The sequence below is a fragment of the Anopheles maculipalpis genome, chromosome 2RL (assembly GCF_943734695.1).
Source record: "Anopheles maculipalpis chromosome 2RL, idAnoMacuDA_375_x, whole genome shotgun sequence".
In the NCBI taxonomy this organism is placed as follows: domain Eukaryota; kingdom Metazoa; phylum Arthropoda; class Insecta; order Diptera; family Culicidae; genus Anopheles; species Anopheles maculipalpis.
In genome coordinates, this window is record NC_064871.1 from 32,833,155 (window position 1) to 32,856,671 (window position 23,517).

Genomic DNA, 23,517 nt, shown 5'->3' on the forward strand with positions numbered 1-23,517 from the left:
GTTTCACACAAATTTGTGCAAAGTTTTACAGCCTTTTTGTTTACGTTTTTGTTTTGCAGTTGAGTGATTAGTTATTAGTTAATATTGTTTAGCAGTTTACGATTATTCGCCTACCTTCCTTTCCAGGGTGGAGGTGCGATTTTCCTGTTGCGAAAGAGTGCCAATCAATAATTTACTTAGGAACAAGGGCATTTTTGGATTTTTTCTAACGTTAAACAACTAGCAAACGAAATTTCACTACACGTTCTCGAGGAATTAAAGAATAAAATTAATTTTAAATTTTTGTCTACCTCAATCCTCATTTCAAAAGCCTAAACAAAAACAAAGAAATTCGAAATTCGTTATTTTCTTTTGTTGAATTCGATCGGGTTCGATTCTGGAAAACGCATTCCCCCCACCTTAATAAGTGGTAGCGAATGATTTTACTACGTATGTGTCGTACTAAATTCTAGAGTCACAAAATTTGCACTAATCGTTTACTGGAGAGGAAAATTTTGTCCCTTTTTTTAGCTCCGCACATCTAGTATCTTCCTGTCGTACGGATGTATGCGGCACACAGAAACATCACATATCGGTTAGGTTAATTCAAAGTATGACACGCACGCGATTCATTTAGCGCCGCATTAAATCTGATCACCGGTTGTTCTGTGTTGAGTGTATGTGCTACTGAACCAAATTAAAAACTCTTTCCTACAGTAATATGTTTCATTAGTTTGCGGTAATAGTAAGTAGTAGGTATTGCTATTGAACTACGTTTTTTAGTGTGATAGTAGTGGATAAAATTCAATAAAGGTAGTAGTGTTGGTAGTAACTTGTGATTAGCTTATACTGCACTCATAGCACACATTACTTCTCGCTACTATTATTGGAAATGTGTTTTGCTTAAGTATCATTCGTATAAAAAACAAACTAAATCTCTTTTTTTTGTTACAATTCCGCTTAGTTAGTTACAATTAATAAACAGTACACGGACGATACTAATTCCCTGCTTAACAGTTCTGCTTTTTTGATCCTCTGTGATGTTGCCTCGTCGTTAGAAAAAGTTGCCCTATTGCACAATAAAATCCTTGTGGCCACGTAGAGATTTTAGCTGCTTTTTCAGCTTCGTTACCAGATCTGCTGGTTGTACCTGAAATGGGGAAACGATTATATTCCATACTGTCTAAAAAATTTAATTTAATATGCTGAATGTGGCCAGCATAAAATGTGTACCAGTATCGATATATCTCGCCCGACAGCATTCAAACGATCGCGTATTTCGTTCTCCTTAAAGAATAAATTTAACGGCCTGCCGTTGATTTCCGTCAACACCCAAAACGTTAACGATAATCCATCACAAGATTTTGCCTGTTGAAAGTGCAAAAGAACAATATTAGTGCTTTCCTAATACTATCTCCTAGAATATAAGAATAACGTCCTTACTTACCTTCGGAGGCAATCCATGCCGTGCAGCTAAACTGTTCGGTACAACGTCGACAATGGTAGCGGTATTGCCATCGCGTATCAGTCCCAAACACTGTCCATCGAGCTCACGTCGTATGGCGTAAACTCGCCCGAACGGAACACGGCGGATAATTAGTTCAACCTGCAACGAGAAAGTAAAAATAAAATTAAAATCTCGATTCATTCCATTTGCTATTTTGCGGACACTTACAAACAACCCCGGTGCCGCTCGGATTGCTTTGTGTGCTTCGGCTGCGGTCGTGATCGCAACACCGGCCACACTGATCATCTGATCGCCGATGTGAAGCGCATTGTATAGCACCGGATGTTCCTTCTGCTTCCAGCCTGCTACCCATACGGCACCGAACGCATCCACTAGCCCGATCGAATTGATGCAATCCTTGCGACGCAACTGTAACCGTACGCCACCAGGATGCATCATTTCGCGCCGCAGCTGAAATACTTGCTGTTCGCGAAGCGTTAGCTTCCGATTGCCTCCGACACCGCCGGTCGGTGTTCCATGCCCATTTACCACGCCATTCAATTGACTTCCCTCGGGTACGTTTATCAGCTGATGATGAGGACGAAATGGTTGCGGTGGAGACTGTAAACGACCGGGCCCACCACCGCCCGAAGCTCCATTTATACGCCCCTGCGAATGTTCCTGTCGTGCGTCCGAAGTCGATGAGCTGCGACGCCGCTGCTCCGGTGGCAAGTGATCGGATCGTATTTTGTTCTCTACCGGAGCTCTTCGGCCACGTGCAACGATTGCAGCTTGATCCGCCCCCTGGGCGGGTGACGTGGTGGCTGATGGTCTCGTACTCAAAACTAACTCGGTAAGACCTCGTTGGAGCAGTGGAGCAGCACGCTGTGGGTGGGGTGTGTAGATGTTTCGATCTACGGCCGGCCTCTTGGAAGGGCTTCCACCGGTAAAATGGATCGGAGCGGTTGAGTTACCCACCGTTGGAACCGATCCTTGTTTGGATGTCGAAGCTGAGCCACTGCCAGCACTCCCAATGATACTATCGTGTTGTACACGATTTTCCTTATCACTACCACTACCAACCTCATTGGTTCGGTTACCCTTAATGGCCAGCCTCGCGGGAAGTGGAATATCCGAATGACTAGACGAGCGTGACTGTCTGCTGAGCAGCAACACTTTACTGCTCTTATTCCCGGCAGTTGCTTTGGACACAATTGGCGCTACGGATACGACGGCCTGATCCTCAAAGTTCGTGCCGTTCGCTTGACCACTGCCCGTAGTGACCTGCACGGAACTGGTAAGGAACACCTGCTCGTAATGTTGACTGGAGGACTGTGACGATGGTTGCTGGCAATGGATCGGTTTGCTGACACCCGAAACATCACCCGCAACAGTGGACGAATTTACGGCAATCTGTGTAACGGTGCCGAAATTACTGTCCGGTCCCTTGATGGGCGTTGACGAGGTTGCTACGGCGACTTGCACAGTTGGTTGGCTACGAGGCGTTGACACTACCGACGAACTGACCGGTACCGACTGTACATTATTCGGCACGGTAACCGTTGTAATCTGCTGCTCGTTTATTGAGGCGATGATAGACGGTTGCATTAGTTGATCTTCGTTTGCCGCATACTCAATATTGGACGGAATGATTTGCACGTTGCTCTTGTAGTTATGATCACTGCCAGGTCCTATGTCATCGGTTATGATGGTCGAGACACCGGTCGGTACCGTTATTGGCGTGATGATCGACGGTTTTGCTTTTGGGAAGTTAAATCGAGACACTGGAGGCTTCGGCGAAGAAGCTGTGGTGATTGTTGCTGATGGAGTCGTGGCATTGTCACTGTTGGATACCTGAATGATGGTAACATTCGCAACCTTTTCCTCTTCGTTTGCTAGCGAAGGTGAAAGTGGTGATGAATTTACCCCGGGAGATACTTTCCGACGCGTCCGTTTCGATTCCGCTCTGTGAAGAAAAAAAGAAAGAAAGAAAGAAGTATCAATATATGATAAATAAGTAGGCGATGTTGAACCTTGTATGAAATCTAGTTGCCATTGGTGAATAGTACTAAGCCACACTAGCCGTATTTGGCAGCTGGAGGACGTACGGACATTGTTTTATTTTGATAGTGATTTACAAAAACTCGTTTATATTTTGCTAATATTAGCCACATAAAATGGCTGCGGGTCAAGAAACGGAGCAATACGATCATTCGCTAGATCAAGAGTACGCTTCGTGTTTGCAAATGCTGCGCAATCTTATCCCCGGTTTGGAGGAACCTATCGATATCAAGATAACTGCTCAGTGGATTGATCGCTTTAACAATACACCACCAGATCAGAAAGCCCTCCGAAACTATTGCGCTAAGCTTCTCCTTCAGCAGTTACTTGAAGACAACTTGACTCATCCCTTCATTTTCCCCCATCTGCTTGACGAACCGCTTGAAGTGTTGCTGCAGAACGATCCCGAGCTAATGAGCGGCGTTGAGGATCCCTTCGAACCCTTGCAGCATCTGGTGAAGCAGTTCGAAACGCTAAACGAACGTACCGATGAAGATATCTGCTCGCTGCAGGCGGATACATCCGAAAAACCTACCGATCCTGCGCAATCCGTCCAGATGGATTTATCCTACCTTCTTCGACTGCAGGATGCACTTCGGACCGCCCTACTACTCAGAGTTCCTGACATAATCGAAACCCCAGAAATGGCTGTACCGGCTCCTTCGGAAAAACTCCATCAAGACGATCGCCAGTGGCTAACGATCGTGCTGGAAGGCATTCGTGCGAAGGTATCCCAAAAACAAGACTCCCGTTCGACGTGTACAGTCCAATGCCAAACGATTAACGAACAGTCGGAACATGTCGCCCAGCCCAATGCATTCACCGATCGTACCGAAATCGAACGCTACATGGAGCGCAAGTTTGCCAAACTGTACGCCAAGTTTCGTGTGCGTGAAAAAGCACTCGAAATACGTACCCAAACGGCCGGTGGAATTCATCTGATCGACGTATCACAACGCTTGGTGAAGCAGGGCCGTCGCTCGTTTCCAGCGACCAGTTCACTGCTGACTACTACTACCAGGCAAAAGGCTGCCGGAACAACGGACAGGAGCCGTCGTCGGTCGGATAATTAATACACATGCCAACGCTGGACGATAGAAATGATGCGGGCGAGAATGAAGTCGAAAGATACCTGCGTGATTAACGCCCACGAGAAGCAGCGATGATGGACGTCGTCAAGAAGGAAGCGTGGTAATGTTGACGGCGGAGGCGAGAATAAAGGGAGAATAAAATGGACAGCAACTTCTAATACGTTTTTTTTCCTTCGTTTTGCGATCTCAATTAAGGCTAGCTTATATACAATCATAGCATCAGGTTGAGATGTTTGTTTCTAAAATTGATTATGTTTGCAAAAAAGGGGCTTTCATCGATGTTTGTGTTTAAAAAAAATAAAATCAGACAGAAAACCTCTGCTATCGAACGAGGATGAACATTTTGCATTGATGCGTCACCGTTTGCAAGCGTTTGAGCACTATTTCTAATTTAATTTACACCAGCCAGAGATGAAAAGCAAAACGCAAACAGCAGAACCACGCCACAAGCGACGAACACATTAACGGAGCGACATTTCTTCTCGCCCGGTTCTCAATACCCACGGGTTTAGCATATGCAACGGCCGCTGCATGGAAAGTGGTTTAGCGATCATTCCATTCCTATATCCGATACTGATTCACCCACTCGGACCATTGGGGTTTTGCGTCTGACCAGGTAGGTCCCGATCGCTTCAACCCCTGCGCTTTGAAGACATGTTCAAATAAAGACGAAGGTGCAGGTTTGCCAATCGTTCGTCACATGCATCGTTGTGAAGCAACAGGCGGCAAAACAAGTACACACCATCCCTTGCACACCCCTTACTAGACACACCTTTACACTCTTCTGTCCAAACACTGGACACACCTTTTCAAGTCTCCGCTTTTTCTCGCTTTACCATCATTGAAATCTAACACCCACATTAACCTACCCAACCGGGGTTATATCCATTCACCAGTACAATACTGGGTCTGGTACAGTAAATCTTACGAAAACTAATTTGACTAAGCTTTCCCCCGGTCGCTTTGGGGGTTTGTTCTATTAGGAAGATTGGGTTGTAGGTTTGAAAATGGGTAAATGAAGACTGTCGCATCCAAACCATTCATGCTGGTCAGTGTTTCTTCACGTCGTTCTGTGAGAAAGTATGACCGAATGAAATATTTTTTCATGGTTTCCCGAAGTAGCGATATTTTTTACTATTTGCATAACATGTTGTTTGCAATTTCATTCACTTTTTGTGCCTCAAAAATCTCCAGAATTTCGAGTAACAAAATGGAAAGAAAATTAGGACAATTGTTATGGAAGTAGTTTTACGATAAAAAGTCTTGGATAACGATTCCACTCCTTCGATTCTTCTCATTCTTTTTCTAGGTTTATTTAAGATCACGCCGGCCATCTAATGGCTTACTAATACCTTGCTGATACCATATACTTTGATAGCATATAGACCATGATACTATCAAGAACAATTAAAATCAAGGAAATATCTACGTTCCTGGCAATATTAGCTAGTGTGGGTTTTTAATGCTCAATGATAGGACGTCACACTCACCCGACACTGCTACATGGGTTGAGAACCACTGAGTGTTTAATTACTTCTATTCAATGTATCTTCAACCACGAGCCAATAGATACACATTCATGACCCTTCGATTCTATTACCCTCGTCGTCGACATGAAAAAGGTTGACCATCGCCCAAAGCTTGTAGCTCACACGCAATCTAGCACCGTGCTAGAAACTCCAAAAACTTACCTAACTCCACTGGATGCCGGTGGCACGATACATATGGCGGCAGATTTCGCTGCTGTTGCTGCTGTCGGTTCGCTACCATTGGACGCCATTGCAGTGCCATTGCCGTTGCGACAGTTGCCACTGGTTCCATTTTGTTGCGGCTGCCTTAACCACGACTCATCGTTGGTGTGCGCTGAAATGACGTAGTATACGGTGAGCATAATTAAAAACGGAGTATCAGGCACAACATTAGACACATGGCCACGAGCGGAAAATGTGTAGAATCTCGGCCGGTCGCCCAGCTTGCGAAGGAAAAGGTCAAAAATTGGAAAGGAAATGAGAAATGCTAGATTTAATTAACTTTTATCGTTTTGCTGCTCTCGCTCATATTTTTCGTCCGACCGAACGACTCATCGACACCTTCATCACACACATACACATTTCGCTATAGCACGTAGACACCTGCTGACCCACGTCCGACGAACACTTCCGTTCCGGAAGGAGAAATGAAATGGTCCGAATGGGTTCATTTTTGGGCAGGCAGCAAAGGCACGGCGCTACATCTAGCCAAACCGACAATAACCAGATGCCACAGGTCGATGTATTACTTGCCAGCAATGTTGGATGTTTCCCTGGTTTGTTTTACTAGGACATGCGAATAGCAAGACACCCAACGGTTCAATAATACGCGTCCAGTTATTGAACCAAGCGCCCTGCAAAGCGAGCAACCTTAGTGCAGGAATCTAGTGATCTGTCCAACCATCGCTGGCTGTGGAGCTGCAATGTCCACTTGCCTGTTTGCTCTGTGCCGGCGTGCTTGTCATTCGACCATAAAAAAATGGCTCTTTACTAATGAAAAATTTAATTTGTTTTCGTTCTCTCACTTCATCTTCAGTTCTTTGCAGTATGCCGAGAAAAAAAAATCTTGTGTCGCAAAGAATGCCTATAAGCTCCACAGTTACAGCCTTATTTCCATTTTTTGTTTAAACTTTTAAAGAAATGTGAATTGTGACTATTTCTAATATAATTCTTATTTTAGTAAAGTTTGTATATAATTCTGACTTTAGTAAAAACAGAATAACTTATAATCATTCAAGCTAAAATAACTTTTTAAAAACTAGCAAATATTCATTTTACGGAATTAATCGTCCATTCACATCTTTGTGGAAGGAAGTTTAAAAAAAACTTTAAAATTCTTCTTTTTTCGGGGAAGTTTCTGCTTTCCAGCCGTCGCTCAACAGCCAAGCAGTGGCAAAAGACGGGAAACATTTATGCAAATATTTGCCATCCTCGGCGTCTCTCAGCTCCCATTTTGCTCCGTTCAGATTGATCGGAACCATGCGCTGGTGCTGCTGTTGACGGGGCCATTGCCATTTCCGGTGCAAAAGTTGATTCTCTTCTGGACTGGACAAGAAAGGAAAGAAATGGTGTGTGAGGCGTGACGCAGCGGAATGGTTTAAGCGTGAGCGTCGTGAACAAACTATCCGAAATGACCGTTCCACGGGCAAATTTACACACACACACACACACACACTTTGGTATGTATATTTCGGGATGAATGGAGAGAGTGGGTGTGATATTATGTGCTTTAGAAGCATCTTTAACACCACACCATTCAACCCCTCGGGTAACGCCAAGTTCGTCCCCCAGAACGGACATAAGTCATAGATTGTAGACAAATTATGTGACATCAGCACCCCATTGCATCAGGGGTTTTAGTGTTTTGTTTTCACCAGAAATCGTTCAATCAGTAGTCAACATTCGTGCCCATTGTTGGGTGGCTCTTCACTAATGATCACCAATTATGATGATAAACTATGAGGCAACCAGTGATTGGTCATCAAAGGAACGTTAGCGTCAGCGATGATGAGGACTTCACACTATGCAGTTTGTACATATAATTTAAAACATTAGTTTGCGAACTAACTCCTTTGTTACAAATTTATAATCAAAACAATTAAAGTCATCGTTTAGACCTACTTAAAAAATAAAATGCCTTACGTGTTGCTCGATTATTCATAAAATATCGATTATTCATAAAATATTAATTATTTTCGCGATTTTTCTAATTAACAATTGAATATCAATGTGGAATGTTCGTTAGAAGCTTTAATTAAGAATACTAACGCATAATTTCAAATATAAGTGATGTATCAATCAAAATACGAAATACGCGGAAATTCAAGTTAAGCGGATTTCATCATTATACGAGTATCTTAGATCTTAGTATCTTAAAATTATTATCTTTTTTTTTTTCTTTGTGAAATGAAGTTACACACTGCGTATAGATGTGACTAGGACAATAAGCGCATTAATTTGTAGCTGAAAGTATACAAATGAACAACCTCAATACAGCCTGTCTAAATAGTTAGACAATGACGATTTAATTCAACGTTAATCAAATTCATTTTACTACACCCTCTCCCGGTCGGAATATGCATACCCTTTTAAAACAGACTGTTTGTTTGCACACTCATTGTGTTCCATAAAATATGAATTAACAACCGGTTCTCGAACCACCTGCTTAGTGACATAGTCCACGCGGTGTTAAATGATGCGATATTCAAAGAAATATCGATGGAATCGATAGATGCAACGACACGATGATTGGTCAAGACCAATCGATTGGGGAAATTTGTGCATCCACCCACCAAAGCACGTCGCTAGAATTCCCCAGGTCGCTGTACGCGGTTGATGCGTTCCGTAGAAAAATGCTTAAAACGGAACCATACGTAGCATTATGCGTGCTGCCGGCACGACAGACGACGTACGTATTGACCGAAGGAAGGTGAATGTGTCAACAAATTGAGACGTGGTGCGGTCTCTGATTCACCGCTATACACTATGGAACGTCCAGCAGGTCTTTCACCGATTTGGATGACTAACGCAAAAAAGGGCACACGGCGGGCTGGGGATTTAGTGCTTTAAACTTTGGAACGATAACGTAAGCGTGGGCCAGGCTTAACTTTAGCTGTATGTTGTCGACTCTTCCACTCCCAAGGGAGCGGCGACCTCATTCGTCGATACGTGGCCGGACGTTTCGCCGTTAATTGAAGGCAATTAGCAGTCAATGAAGCGGAGGGGGACGGACATTCTTACCATCGTTGGTGTGACCATTGGTTGTGCCATTGATGGCGTCGGAACCATTGCCATCACAGTCGGTGGTTGATCTTTCGGGACACTGTCGTACATCCAGCAGCAGCTTCTTATCGGTAATGGTGCGCTTCAACGATGGTCCGGCCGTCCCGGACGGATCGGCCAGTACGTTGGTGACGAACGTGGTCGCTAGAGAGGATGTGGCGCTCGATGTACCAGGTGCGAGTGTCACTAGCGGATGATGATGATGGTTATGATGGCCGGTAGCGCCGTTATGGGCCAAACTACTATCCCTGTTTACTATTTTTTGCGGTTTCGGCAAACTTGTGCTCGGCGCCGAATCACGTGGTGGCGATGTGGATATGATGGACTTAAGGTGCTCCTCTGATGGTTCTTCTTCGGAAGCTAGCGAGGATGATGATCCGAGCGATATGGTGTCGGTTGTGCAGGACGGCTGCAGTTTACTGGCTTGAGCATTGATACTGCTCACGGCTTGCAGCGGGTTCGACAGTAGGTTCATGAGGTTCTGCGTGGACGTGTTGGACATGGCCGGTGGGCCAGTGAGACTTGCACGTTCACTGGTCGGGCAGTTCGATATGGATGTGAGCGTTGATGAGTAGCTGCTTGCCGATGAGGAAGAGCCATTCGAGGACGATGAAGACGACGATCCGGATGATGATGATGACGAAATGGAGCTCGTGGTGCCGGTGTTAGAGACGATCGTGCCACTTGCCCCGCCGGAACCAGACGAACCGGATGGTGGCGAGGTAGATTGTCCGCTTGTACCCGGCGAATGATGTGCATGATGCTGCTGCTGTTGCAACAAAGATGGTGGCTGAACGCGCTCGATACCGGGTACGATTGCTGCCGGTACAGGAGGTGTAGCTGGCAGGGGAGACGTCGGATCGCGCGTCGGTGCCAACGGGGGGCGCACCTCGGGTAGCCGCGAGTACAAATTTTCCTTCGGCGACAGTAGCTTCATCTCGCGCAGCTTCGAGCGCAAACATTCCACCCATTCCTGCATACATTCCCAGGTGTTGGCATTGAAGCGGGCCACCTCGGTGCCGAGTGTTATCACAAATTCAAACTCCTGCTCCACGGACACGAGGGCGTGCGAGACGTGCTGTACCGTTTGGAGCGATAGTGCCCACTCTGGTGCGTGCGACGGGGCCTGCCGGGGGTCGCTGTAGCCCTCCAGAAACGCTTCGCAGTCATCGTGAACGCAGAACACCACCCAATATCGATCCGGTTTCTGGTGGGTGAAGAAATGCAGGGAAAACGGTTAGACACACATGGTTTAAATTATTTATTTTAAAAATTTTCAAAGGAAGAGTAAAGGAAGCTGAAAACGATTGTTTTCTCAAATAATAAGAACTGAAGTAATCACATTTTATTATTGATTTGGTGCTGCGTTCATGGAACATCGAACCGCAAAAAAAACCTTAAAACAATTATAATATTTTACATGAAAACAGGACAATAAAAATTCTAAACGTTACAAAAGGAGCTTTATTTAAGCTGAGTGCAAAATGTAAGTTAAAAAGGTCTTTAAACCATTTGTATGTTTCCATTTTTAAGACCTTAACTTTAACTAAAAGTAGGTCTCAAAATGAAGTACCAGACTGATTTCTTACACGACTTTGACGTCGTTTGAGAAGAAAAGGAGGACACATATTTTTACTCCAGCCATGCTTATCAACACTAATGCCTACTAACGTATTTAATACAACAACAGTTTCTAAATATATACAGAAAAACCCTTAATTAAATGTATTTTATTCGCCACGTGCCCGAAAGCAAAACGGAACTCCTCTTCGCCAAACTAAAGTCAAACGTACAATTTGAGCGTTTCTAAACATTTACGCCGTGACTGCAATTGCCCGCATTAGCTTTCCTCGCCGCAGTATCCGCATAGAACTGCCGTTCATTTTATTGCACCACGCTCTAATTGCGATTCGTTTAGGACAATCCGTTACGGAGTGTCCGCCCGTTCCGTTTGGTTTTGGGGTGTGCGATCGCGCCCCGACATTCCTGGCGATCTGACATTTTTTCCCCTATTCTTAAAAGCCGAACTGAGTGAACAGATGGTAAGCATTTAACAGTTTCCTCTCTCGGCACCATCTGGAGACGGTGGCTGATGGAACGATCTTTTTTTTTTTTCCTCAACCGAATACCGTGCACGATCGGCCGCCGCCACCAGGTGGAAAAAGATCGAACGCATCAAACCGTCGTGCATTCCACACCTGTTCGATGTGGTCGCATGATCGACGACTTTCGCTGCTTTGTGATCGGAACTCTTTCAGAAAAAAAACAACACACCAGCTGATCGCGACCCGTGATCGCTATTGGCACAAAAATGCTGATAGTAAGAGCGCAGCACGCATATACGTCGCTTGATAATGGACCGACCAACGACGGGGCCACATCAGAGTGTTGGTTTTCCACACATTTTATTACGCGATGCTCACAAGCGCAGACTTCACATCACACCACACGCCCCAATTAAGCAATTGTTTGGATGATCTATTTCAATCAAATTGCCGATTGGTTTATATTTTCTCCTTCACTCATCAAGTGCGCTCTTAGGTTGCCGCTTTTTCGGCTGGCATTTGGCGGAGCCAAACCTAAAATTGAACCGAACGGTCAACAAACTGTGGACAAACACACAAACACACACTTCACACCTTCTAATTGCTAAACAAAGCAAAATGCGTTGCAATTGCATTTGCATTAACCCCTCTCATTGCCGCGTGTGTTACGCTTCGTCTGATGCAAAGAGATCAACATTTTTGATATGTTTAAATGCTTACTTCACGGTGCACAGCCACTCAAACCGGCCCGGCCCGTTCGGCCAAAGGTGTGTGAGTAGTTATGTTTTTTTTTTGGTGGAAATTGCGCTTTGTTTCTACGGCTGACTGTTTTAGTTGCGCGCAATGGTAATTTGTTTCATTAGCTCCATGAAGCCCTTTAACGTAGAGGGAAGAGAGACAAGAGGTATGCGCACTGTCCCTGGTGAAGAAACCGTGTCCAATTTCATATCCGCTTTTGAGTTGAATAATAACGAATTAAGAAAACGAAATGGTTGCCGCAACCTTCACGACAGCTTGGGACACGAGTGAGAGAGCGAAAAAAACACACAAAGAAATTGCTTAAATGTTTTACTTTTGAGTTGTGATTTTGGGTCCATTGCAGTTGGCCGCCAAGCGAAACGTAAAGCATAGCGATGCACTGTTTTGAAACAATTTCATACTGTATTAGCCTAAAATGTGTGGCATACAGTGAATCGTTGGACTTAAGACGAGGCTTAAGAAGACGCAAAGCTTAGGCTGCTGTGACGGATGACACGAGCATTTGTCAATCAAAGTACAATTGTTTTGAAACGGTGAAAGTGTAGGTGAATAACACAACAATCTGGTTGGCTAAAGACATAAAATTTCAGTTTTGGACTTCTTGAGCCTGGTTGGATTCGTGTCTTGAAGATCACATGGTAATAACAGCACTGTCCTACAGCTCTACTAGCTGATCAGATATTATTTATGGCATAGGTGGTCTGAGGATATTCCAGCCAAAAAAAGCAGCTATCTTGGGACTGTCGTAACTTCGGATAACGATGTCAGCAGCGAAATACGGAGACGCATTGTTCAGGGGAATCGTGCCTACTACGGCCTTCACCGTCTGCTGAGATCCAGAAGACTTCGAGACCGCACGAAATGTGAGATATATCGCACACTGATACGACTGGTGGTCCTATGTGGCCTCGAGTCTTGGACCATCCGAGCAGAGAATGCAAACGCTCTTGGCGTGTTTGAGCGTCGCATCCTCCGGACCTGACGATGACAAAGACCGGCAGGATATGATGGCTGGGGCATGTTATGAGGATGCCGGACTCATGCCCCGCCAAGAAGGTATTCGTCAGCTACCACCAGTTCGGCACGAGGCGTCGAGGAGCACAGCGAGTTCGTTGGCTGGATCAGGTGAAGGGAGGCCTGTCGGAGATTGGGTGCCTACATGGATGGGAAGCTGCAGCCGGGGATCGAGTTTCCTGGAGATCCCTGGTTTCAGATGAGATTCGAGTTTCCTGGAGATCTACATATTGTTGACCGGGCCATGCCACGACGACGTGCTCTTTAAATGAGCAGGCCAACATGATAATGATGATGAGTAAGCCATTCGATGGCCGGCGTGACCTTTAAGTGGTCGTTAAGCCAAGAAGAAGACTGTTGACTGTTTCAACTTATCTAGCCATTCTTTGACGTTCCTAAAACCATTTCAAAACGTATCCTACAGTAGAAGACGCGATTTTCACGAATTTTCCTATGTTTCTCCCGGGCCAGGTAAAATTTTCTAAGTGGTTACTCTACTATTGCTACTACTGCGCAGGGGGCCGTAACGCTTAAATTCAAGGGCTGATCATAATATAAGAAAGCAACACAGATGCGAGAACCCTGAGCCATCTTTCTACAAGCGGACGGTGTAATCTTAGGGATCCAGATCATTCACATGGCCTCGTCGGAGATCATGAGCACACAACCGTTACCAATTCTCCTTTAAAACGGAAATATCCAAAAGCTTCCTCAGGTACAGCGTTTGTCCTATATTCCAGTCATGTGCTTCCCTCTCACTTCAGCTAATTTAATGTGCAAACTTCCCTCAATTTCCGTTCCGCTAAGGGAATTCAAGAGGCTCGATTTACCACTGTTTAAAATACGACAAAAAGTACTTTTTTGTGAAACAAGCAAAAGAAAGCGCTTGAAACATTTCACACAAGCAGTTGACTCGTTATGATCCACTGAGATGATCATGTCATGTGAAAGATACTGAACAATTCAATCTGTAACGTCTTGCATGATCATTGCAATGGACAGTAAACTCAAATCGTGATATGGTTCCAAAGCTTAACTTTTTGTAGTCAAAAGTGAACACCGACAGCAACATAATTGTTGAGCTAAACTGTAAGGGCTCCTGGCTGCCAACCGATCATACTATAGCCTACGGGAACTGCCTAAGCAAGACTACAGCCTGAGGAAACATCTCGACTCAAAAGTCCTGTTTGACTGTGGAGAAAGTTCATAGTCTCAGTACGCACACATGCCTCTAAAACATGAATTGGACCCAAAACTGACGAAACCGTCCTAACCACATTCGAGAGGAGTCTTCTTCTCAGAAGGATTTTTGGCTCCGTACGTGTGGAAGGAAAATGACAAGCTTTGTGAGCTGTTCAGTGACCACATGATTCGGTGTCCACAAGTCCTGAGAATGACACCAGACGACCCACATCGTAAAGTGATTTTTAGGCCGTCCACATGGATAAGGGAGCCGTGATAGACCCAAATTGCGATAGAGTGATGCCGTTAATGCGTCCGTCAGAATGGCTAGGTTAATCGATAGACAGACAGCGGATAGATCGTGAGATATATCGAGAATTATTGCGACAGGTCAATGCCGTGAAGCGGTTGTAGCGATTGATAAGTAAGTTAGTATATGGTTGTAGTATGAAGGTTTTCCATTCTTATCAAGACAAATGTTACAAAATGGTAACAATTTTCTATAATTTATGTTTAAACTTTAATATATGAAAACTATAAATAAAATCAACGAAGTCACTTTTTGGTGTTCGAAAGTCGCATAAGAAATTGAAAAAATCTGACTGTCGAACTATCACTAAACCAGAATGATTCATCCATTCTAAACAATATTTTCTGATTAAGGTAGCAATTCGCATGACAAATCAAAAGCAAGATGATTGAATATCACTTATGCGCAATAATAATCAAACTCAATCAGCGGCATTTTTAAGCGCAGCACATTTATTAGGCTTAATAAACCCTTCCAGTTTGTTGGTTTCCTGCCCAACAACACACACACGCACGCTCATCACGAAAAACGTGTGCCGTAAATTGGTATCAATAACTGCGATTGATTAAAGGCTGACTATTTCGTACGTCGCCAAGCGCGTACCGAACGAACGATCAGCATCCATCAAACTAAACAATCATCATCGTCCCCGGCATCATTATCATCATCAAATCGCGTCTTTCGGTTACGTTTTGAATGATTCCTTGTTAGGCGCAGTTGCTTCCTTCACGTTCGAGAGCTCAACACTGCTACAACACGCTGCCGCTTTTCTTAATCCGATTCCGCGCTTAACCTTGACAGAAAATCAAGACTTCGTGTGCTTCATGAAGCTCTCTTTCTCGGTTTCTAGTGAGGCGAGCGACTTTAAAAAAACTTTACACAATCGCAACCCCAGTTCCTTACGAGGCAAAGTGACTAAATCCAGCCGAAAAAATTAAACCATCACACTACCACACCACACAGGGCAGACGTAATACACGAAACCAGGTTTATGTGTGGGAACAACTTTTCAAAAAAAATGGACGAATCCGAACCAGCAAACACAATCGCACGTTAAGGTCCCTTTTGGTCTGATACATATTCGCCGCGCCCCCAATTTATTCTCCCACCCACCCCTCCGACCTTCCTGGGAGTTGAGAAACAAGGGGGTGCAAAACGGAGGCACATGTAGCCGCGTGTCGAACCCATCAGAAAGTCATTCGATTGGTCGGGGAGGGGAGTCGTGAACTAAAAAACGCACACGAATGAATCTGGCCGGTTTGCGTATTTTTGTTAAAAGGTTTAGGTGGGAAGCATATGTCCTCTCTATTATTAAACAGTACACTGGTGGAAATAAGTATAATGTCATGCGCTATTTTTTATTTTGCGTTAGGACAACCTATTCCGTCTTTCTTCTTCTTCTTCTTGGCTTAGCTTAAGAGGTCTCTAAGGTCAACACTGGCCATCGAATTGCTTACTAGACTCTCCGATATCTTGTAGTTGATATCTTGTACGGGGGGACTGTCCGAATGGGATTTGCACTCCAGTCCTGCCGTTTGAAGACCGGCGCCGATGTCGCGTACAACCCCGTGCAATGCCGATTCCAACTTTATGCAATCGAAATTTGGTAAATAGTTCATAGAGTGTGCTTCTGAATTCTGGTTAGTTAGTTAGTATTAGGATGTTTCATAATACAGTTGATTTTTTACGATCATTTTTTAACAGAAAAGATCAAATCCTATTATGTTTGACAAATGCTGATGTGTGTTAACAATCACTTCAGTCGGTTTCACAAGACTGTTGACAAAAATGAATTTCAATCCGTTTAAAACAAAATACCCATTGGAAGACAAAAAAGTCCTTTACAAAAATTAGGAATGTTGTTGACTTTTAAAAATGAAACGTAACCGTAATGAACGGCTCATCTCACAATATAATGACCTTACTACTTCAGAACTATTTCAGAACTTGCATGCTATCTACTACTTACATTTAAGTGCATAGCATTACCTACCCACAAAAAAATGAAAACTTTATTAATTCAAGGCAAATCATTTCAATCTGTGTTGACTATTTTGGTTCTATTTCCAAATCATTTTTAGCTTTATATATCAAATTCAACCGCAACATTAACGAAACTTTAGGTCACATTTCAATTCAATCAATTCAAAGCTAGAAATTCCACAATTGGTGCTAATCGTAAGGTTTTTCGTTCGAAGTTTTTAACGAAATTATATATGTGTAGGCAGTTGTTTTTTCTGGGCGAAGAAATGAGAAGAATGTAGTTACTTTTTATCAAACATTTTTTAACAGTTCCGATTGGGTCTTTCTAGCTGTTTGGAGTCGTTGCGGAGGAACAAATTAAAATAATCTTCTCTTTCTTCTTCTTCTTGGCTAAAAAAACTACTAAAGCCGGTTCTCGAATATTTATTAGACTTTTTGGCACCACGTCAATGGATAGTCAGTCCTCACTACGGGAGAACTATTCGGGTAAGATTTGGAAACCAGTTTATAATAAATAATAACCATTTTTTTAGGCAAAAACTCAAGAAGGAAATGCTTAACGAACGAATTTGTACAACATCAGCTCAAGAAGAGATAAAAATACGGCATCGAGCCGTAATACTTACGTGAAGTAAAATAATAAACAATAATTTAAAAAAAAAACAATTCAATTTCTACTGAAAATTCCTCTTTTATATTTATTGCCACAACTGTGTATTATGCCAAACCATTGCTGCTATTTTATTATTTTGCAGAGACATTGTTCTCATTGAATAAAATGTGAAAGTTTGAAGCAGAAATAGAACTAAAACACTTCAAGCAATAAATGCGTCCATTTCAATCAATAAGCGTTATAAAAATATTATTTAAACTAATGATTATAATAATGCGGGAAAATTTGATTGAATACGTCACAATACCTAACAAATAAATGCTCACAAAGTCATTGTACCTGAACGAATAATTGATGCACTATTAAACTGTTATTCAAAGTACACTGGCCGTGCTACTCGAAAGACTTCCTGGTGTCCTCACAGTGGATGATTTTTCTGACATTTTGAAGCTCACGAAACCATTCAATTCCATTTCTGCGCTAAACATTCCAAACACTAACACGATACATCCGCTTCGACACAACGGATTGAAACAATAATTGCACTTTTACCTTACCGTGCTCAATCCACACCAATCCATGATCAATCCCCCCAGTAAACGATCGATTGACGGACCGAGTGATACACGCGTTCCTTGTTTAGACATTTGACTTTTTTGCCTCTATCAGTGTGCCATTCCACATCCAGCACACTGTCAGTCCCGTAGTGTGGAAATATTAAATATACACCCACCAACCGGGGTGTGCTGGACCTCATGGCACCGGAACCGGAAAGGTAATAAATTATTGCACAAAAACGGGTGCCCCTTTGTCTGCTTCGAAATGAAACAAAAAGAATTCTCATAAATGACCTACGGTTGGGGAAAATCACGCTAGGGTTCGTTCGTTGTCCTTCTGCAGGGCGCCATTACCGATGCAAAACAAGGTAGCTGAAAAAGTGAACTGAAGGCCACATGTACGCAACCGTTGTATGTTTTGGGAAAACAAAAGACACATATCTGCGAAAACAGAACCGAAAAGTATGGTTTTTGTGTGCGTCGTAAGGGCTTATAACTATCAAAACGAAACGTGGTGTTCCACCGAACGGTCCGCGTACAATGAGGCTTTGAGGTGGGAAAATGCAAATAATACCCCTAATGTGTCTCACGATCATGATCAGGAGGCTTTTGGGCTGTCCATAGAAGCAATATTCCTTCCACTTTTTTTAAGTAGCTGATCACGCCGCCTCCTGTAAGGAAATTATTATTTTAAACAATAAATGTTTTGCGTGGTGAGTGGAGTTTTTCTTCTGTTTTAGTTTTGTCCCATAAAAGTATTAGACAAAACAGTCAAACATACATTCCAACGCTGATCACAATCATAATGATGATGAGCGTCAAGGTGACAGCGGCCAAGACAGCTAGGGATGGAAGGGTGATCGCATTTCACGTCCCATGCGACCAACCCTACCGACTTTGACAACAATCCTACTTCACACAATGCTGTACCCCGCCACTTTCTCATACATATCCGGCGCTTGGATGAAAACAATAGAAAGGAACAACGAACGAAGAAAAGAAAAAAGACAAGCGACCCCCGGACACACGGGGGTAACACACAATCGGGCAACAATCGACCACGAAAACGACCTACAAACGCGAGCGGAATGTGCGGAATTATGCGTGACTTCAGCCGGTCGACAAAATGGCGCAAAAGTCTTCAGGATGGTACGCTTTGGGTTGGAATGTTGAATGACAAATCCTTGCTTTTTTCTCTTCTTTTTCTATACCTTCACCATGAATGACTCGTCTTCACGGACTCGTTGAGATGATGTTTTTTGCTTTGTGGCCCTCGTATTCAACAGCGACGTAGGCCACCAGAGTCAAGCAGACACAGTCGGGCTGATGACGAGTATTATTTTTGAAGCATGAGTATTTTAAACACGATAAATAAAAACAGTGGAAATTATGATTAGTATTTGAAATAGGCGTCGAGCTTTCTTAAGTTTTGTTTTGCTAGAGTGGGTCACGCGCCGTAAGGCATCAGCAGGATCAAGGATTAAGCTAAACCTTTAGAGCTGTCAAGCGTAGAAACAGTTGATAACAGCGTGCGTTTGAAATGGAAAGTGAAACCAACAACTGATTGTGAAGGAAGCGCGAGAATATCAATAGACATGAGAGTATTGTTGGAAACATTACAGCGAATGCGTGTTGAATATTAGAATAATCCATTATTCAAACAGATGAAGTTAACCACATTTTTTACTCCATTACTAAAGAACGAAATGCTTAAAATGTTTCACTCTTTTCCTGCATAATCTTTAATGGTTCTTAGTAAAGTATAAAAACGCCCAGTGGTTGTAGATAAACTACAATAAATACTGTGATTTGGAATTACCAGACACGTTCCAAGTTTTAAAAAAATCCATAATGGTGAATCATTTATTTGGAAAGTGAACAAAAACAGTTTTATCTTAATACAAACTTCTTATTTTAAAGCTTCATCGCTGACTAAACTTAAATCCATGGTGTGTTTTTCCTTTAACCCGTGGCATTAATCACCGTTTGTTATCTTGAATAGAAAGACAGATTCATTTTTATAAAAAAAATCCACAATTAATATTTATGCGAATAACAGCAAAATATTCTAAAAATATACCACAAAGAATTAGTCACATAACTAACTAACTGTTGCCAGAGTAATCGAAATCAAACAATCATTTCACTGTATCCACATTGAAAGTGAAGATGCTCCCTCATGTAAAACCCTCAAGTACAGCTTTCTACGGCCATCCATCTTTAAGTACAGTCAAGAACCGGTAAACCTTGGCAGAAATAACACGATGACGGTTATTGTTCCGCTTTCAACAAGGACATCGAAAAATGATGAACGCCAGATGGGGTTAAGAGCAGGACATGGGACATTGAATGAGATTCATGATCGTTTTATGTATTATATTATATTACTCTTTAAAAAAAAGTTACCAAATGTTTGTAATAAAAGTATGGAGCAGCCGTATAACGACGAAGGTAATAAAACTACTGCCGATATAGATTGAATTTTGCTCGATTTTTTTAACTCTTTGTAAGCGCCTTTTCAATCATATGCTAAATTACTTCTTGGCTTAACTATCTCCTTGCTTATGCCTGCCATCAGAACCCTCCCATGTTATGGCCTACACGACTTATTGGTATCACGTAGTTGGATAGTCAGTTCTCATTAAGGTCCTGGATGGAATTCGATATCCGTGCCATCCGTAATTCGAGAAAGGACCTGCCGGACTGGCACAGATTCGAACTGGCTCCAGCCAACAACCCCATTTCCGACACGTCAGTTGTTTAATATGTCTTGAATAAAAAAATATTTTATAAATTCCTAAAATCTAAAAGGCTAGCCAAATTAATTGACGCTAAACTAAGGTGCGTGTTCAAAGTCTTCTGTCAGCTACTACTGATTTTGTGTGAGAATGATTTTATCTCAAACACATAAGTTTAGTTTGTCCAGGTGTTATCGGCTTCACTCAAGAGTCACTACTGTCCAGGAGAGATTTGAACCGCGGTCCTGCAGTGTAAAAACCGGCGCCGTTATCGCATCACCACAGAGTCGCTCTGACATACTTTACTATGAGACATAGATTATCGGACACCTTCATGCAAAGTGATCAAGCAAAAGAAACGACCTATTCCTTAACAGTTTAAGCTACATTTTATGATCGACAAACTCTGCTGGTACAGTTCGGAGTTTTTAGTTTTAAACTAGAACTTTTTTTGCCAAGAGAAAAAACTCTTAGCAAGAGCTTTGATGGTAGTTTTACAAAAGTTTTAATAGATAACTTGTGAAGCATACTTTTTAAGTAAATAACAAAGATCGAACATCGTGGATCGCTAAGACACAAAGCCATAGAATAAAATATATTGGTGTCCAAGTCAGTCTTATTGTTTTATGCATACGTTATAGCTTAAGTGTAGCTTAATTAAGAACAAAATTATAAGTCATGGAATCTGTAAAAACAAAGTATTTAAATAGACAAAATTGTGGCAGATTGAAATAAGCTTAAAGTTCCAAACGTAAAGTTTTCTTGATAGGACTTGCGAAAAAAAAGTTTTACGATACTATTTTACCCGTGATGTCGCGGAGTTACGGTTGAGATGAGATTTGATGCTCGGCCCTGATGGTTGAAACACCGGTACCACTTGCTTTTCACCCAATTAACAGTTCTTGAAGCAACAAATAATGTGAATAATTGTGACAAATTGTTAATAAAGTTAATAATAACCATTACCTGCTAATTACATGTCAAAAATAAAACAATACAAAAATCTGCAAAATGTAAACGGTGCTTGAAAAAATATACAACCATCCAATTGTAAATATTTACACCACCAATCGTATCAAAGTAACCGATGATGACGTGCAGAGTAGCGATGTTTATTTTATAACCTGCCCACGGGTTCTATTATCCAAGCATGCCGGGCAATTTGTGTCGGTCGGGGTGGTTTGTTATGAAAACTTACTCAACGAACATACACAGACAAACACATGGCGAATAGATAACAAAACTCCGCAGAAGCAATATTAGCGGACAAAAAAAGAATTCATTCAACTCATCATTCAATGACGACAACGGTATATGGTGTGGATTTACAATCTTTAACTGTAACAAAAAGCCCAGTAAAATTCAAGGGACAAGTTGGTCACTTGTATTCACCCACCCTTTGCCCCCTCCCACGGTTACGTACCTTTGTCAGCACGGATGGTCGCCTGCTGTCGTTGTTCAACCGCCGTAGCCAGCTGTTTTTGTGAATTTCGCGAAACAGTGCGGTAATGGGAGGTCGCGTTACCACACTGGCCCCACCACCCACGACGCCACCACTACCACCCACACTGCTCACCACTCCTGTACCACCACCAGGCACGGTGGTGGCACTGCTAGTGCTAGGGCTCGGTTCCATCACGGGACTACTGCCCGGTGCTCTACTGCCACACGCTGGCCGCTTATCACACACGTACGATCACCGTTTATCACAGCAGAAGAAGCAAAGATGATGCACGACACGATTCATCCACTCGTGCTGCACGATATCACATTTCATTGCACCACACTGGCTCTGCTGATGCTGCCTTTTTGCCACAACAGATATTAGGCGCGGTGGATTGGTATGGCCCGAATGGCCAGCAGCAATTAAGATCACACAAGCACACGACACAGAATGGACTTATTATGTTTAGAAGGAAAGACAAATTCACATACACTAAGTTTCACTTCTTCGTACCATTTTCTTTCGACACCCCTACTAAGCTGACCTGAATTATTATTATTCACCTGCTCACCAGCATTGAAAAATGGATCAAATTGGATTCTTCAAAGGTGCACTAATCGCTTCTCTTGCCTGAATTATTTGAACTGGGACGGGTCTTCCTGGGCGGGGAGGCGCTGTTGGAAGTGGTGTAAATACTTCACCCCCCTTGGTTTTTACTACCCTCTTTGCGTAGGTCGAACTACCACCCGCTGCCGTTGTTTACTGTGCTAAATGTCAACGCAATTCCACTCCACAGCTTACCTTGCTTGCTTTCTGTGTGTGTGTTCAAGCCTTCCTTTACGTTCACTGAAATATCATCCGCGCGAAATAGATGCAGTACCAGAGAAGAACAAACACCTTTTGCTTTTCCCGATGCTGTTTCGCTATTTCCAGATCGTGTACCTTGAGCTGGCCCGTAAGATTCGCTTTGTTTCCGATGGTTTCTCTTTTCGCTCTGAATGCTATCCGTTGTTTAACCGTTTGCTAGTTTGCTATTTGTGTTCACTATTCACTTTTAATCGCGACTCTTTGCGAACGCGAAGAACTGCTTCGCGCGAGAGAACACTCGAGTGACACGCACGACAAAGTTTAGAGGTAATATGCTGGGCTGGAATTTTGCGTTGCCCGTTCAATTTTCCTTCACCCTTCCTTTTTTCTGCTGTTTGTAGACAACGTTGACTAGTGTGGGTGAAGTGGGGAGGGTGACAACCTTTCTGCAATAGCAATGCGTGACATTTGGTTTGACAAAAGGTTGCTTCATTTTGGATTTTGACAGTTGCACGATGAACACAAAATTATAAATAGAATCAAATTAACCATAATTAACAACTCTACGCACTATATCATTTAATCGAATTATATATGAATTTATTCCTAAAGTATTTTTTTTTCTGAAAACTGCTGCAAAATTTTAGTTTTTACAACTGTTTTCATGCATCCCTAA

The 23,517-nt window shown here is 42.8% G+C and overlaps 3 protein-coding genes across 4 annotated transcripts in view; 2 read left to right on the forward strand and 1 right to left on the reverse strand.

Moving 5' to 3' along the window:
- LOC126558283 (serine protease snake-like) overlaps window positions 1–23,517 on the forward strand; it is a 483,926-nt gene that overhangs the window by 408,588 nt on the left and 51,821 nt on the right. The window contains exon 1 of one of the 2 annotated variants that reach the window (XM_050214274.1): window positions 13,679–13,692. The exons of the other annotated variant lie outside the window; for it this stretch is intronic. The gene's annotated coding sequence lies outside the window, so the exon portion shown is untranslated. Of the gene's footprint in view, window positions 1–13,678; window positions 13,693–23,517 lie in introns of those variants that run through there. 2 annotated transcript variants of the gene reach the window in all.
- LOC126558685 (alpha-tocopherol transfer protein-like) overlaps window positions 1–23,517 on the forward strand; it is a 332,449-nt gene that overhangs the window by 246,129 nt on the left and 62,803 nt on the right. The window lies entirely within an intron of this gene.
- On the reverse strand, window positions 1,023–22,397 carry LOC126559675 (uncharacterized). The gene is made up of 7 exons (XM_050215846.1): window positions 22,014–22,397; window positions 9,348–10,596; window positions 6,270–6,441; window positions 1,655–3,392; window positions 1,427–1,585; window positions 1,213–1,347; window positions 1,023–1,129 (listed from the first exon to the last, which is right to left on the reverse strand). The coding sequence occupies exons 1-7, from the start codon at window positions 22,224–22,226 to the stop codon at window positions 1,049–1,051; spliced, it is 3,747 nt and encodes a 1,248-aa protein (XP_050071803.1). The 5' UTR covers window positions 22,227–22,397; the 3' UTR covers window positions 1,023–1,048.

Bases quoted from the DNA above. Each gene is read 5' to 3' on its own strand.
- LOC126559675 (XM_050215846.1), bottom strand. From the start codon at position 22,226: ATGGAACCGAGCCCTAGCACTAGCAGTGCCACCACCGTGCCTGGTGGT. The intron at 3,393-6,269 runs GTAAGTTTTTGG...TTTTCTTCACAG, and splicing joins CCGGCATCCAGTGGAGTTAG to AGCGGAATCGAAACGGACGC. The intron at 1,130-1,212 runs GTACACATTTTA...TCCCCATTTCAG, and splicing joins GGCGAGATATATCGATACTG to GTACAACCAGCAGATCTGGT.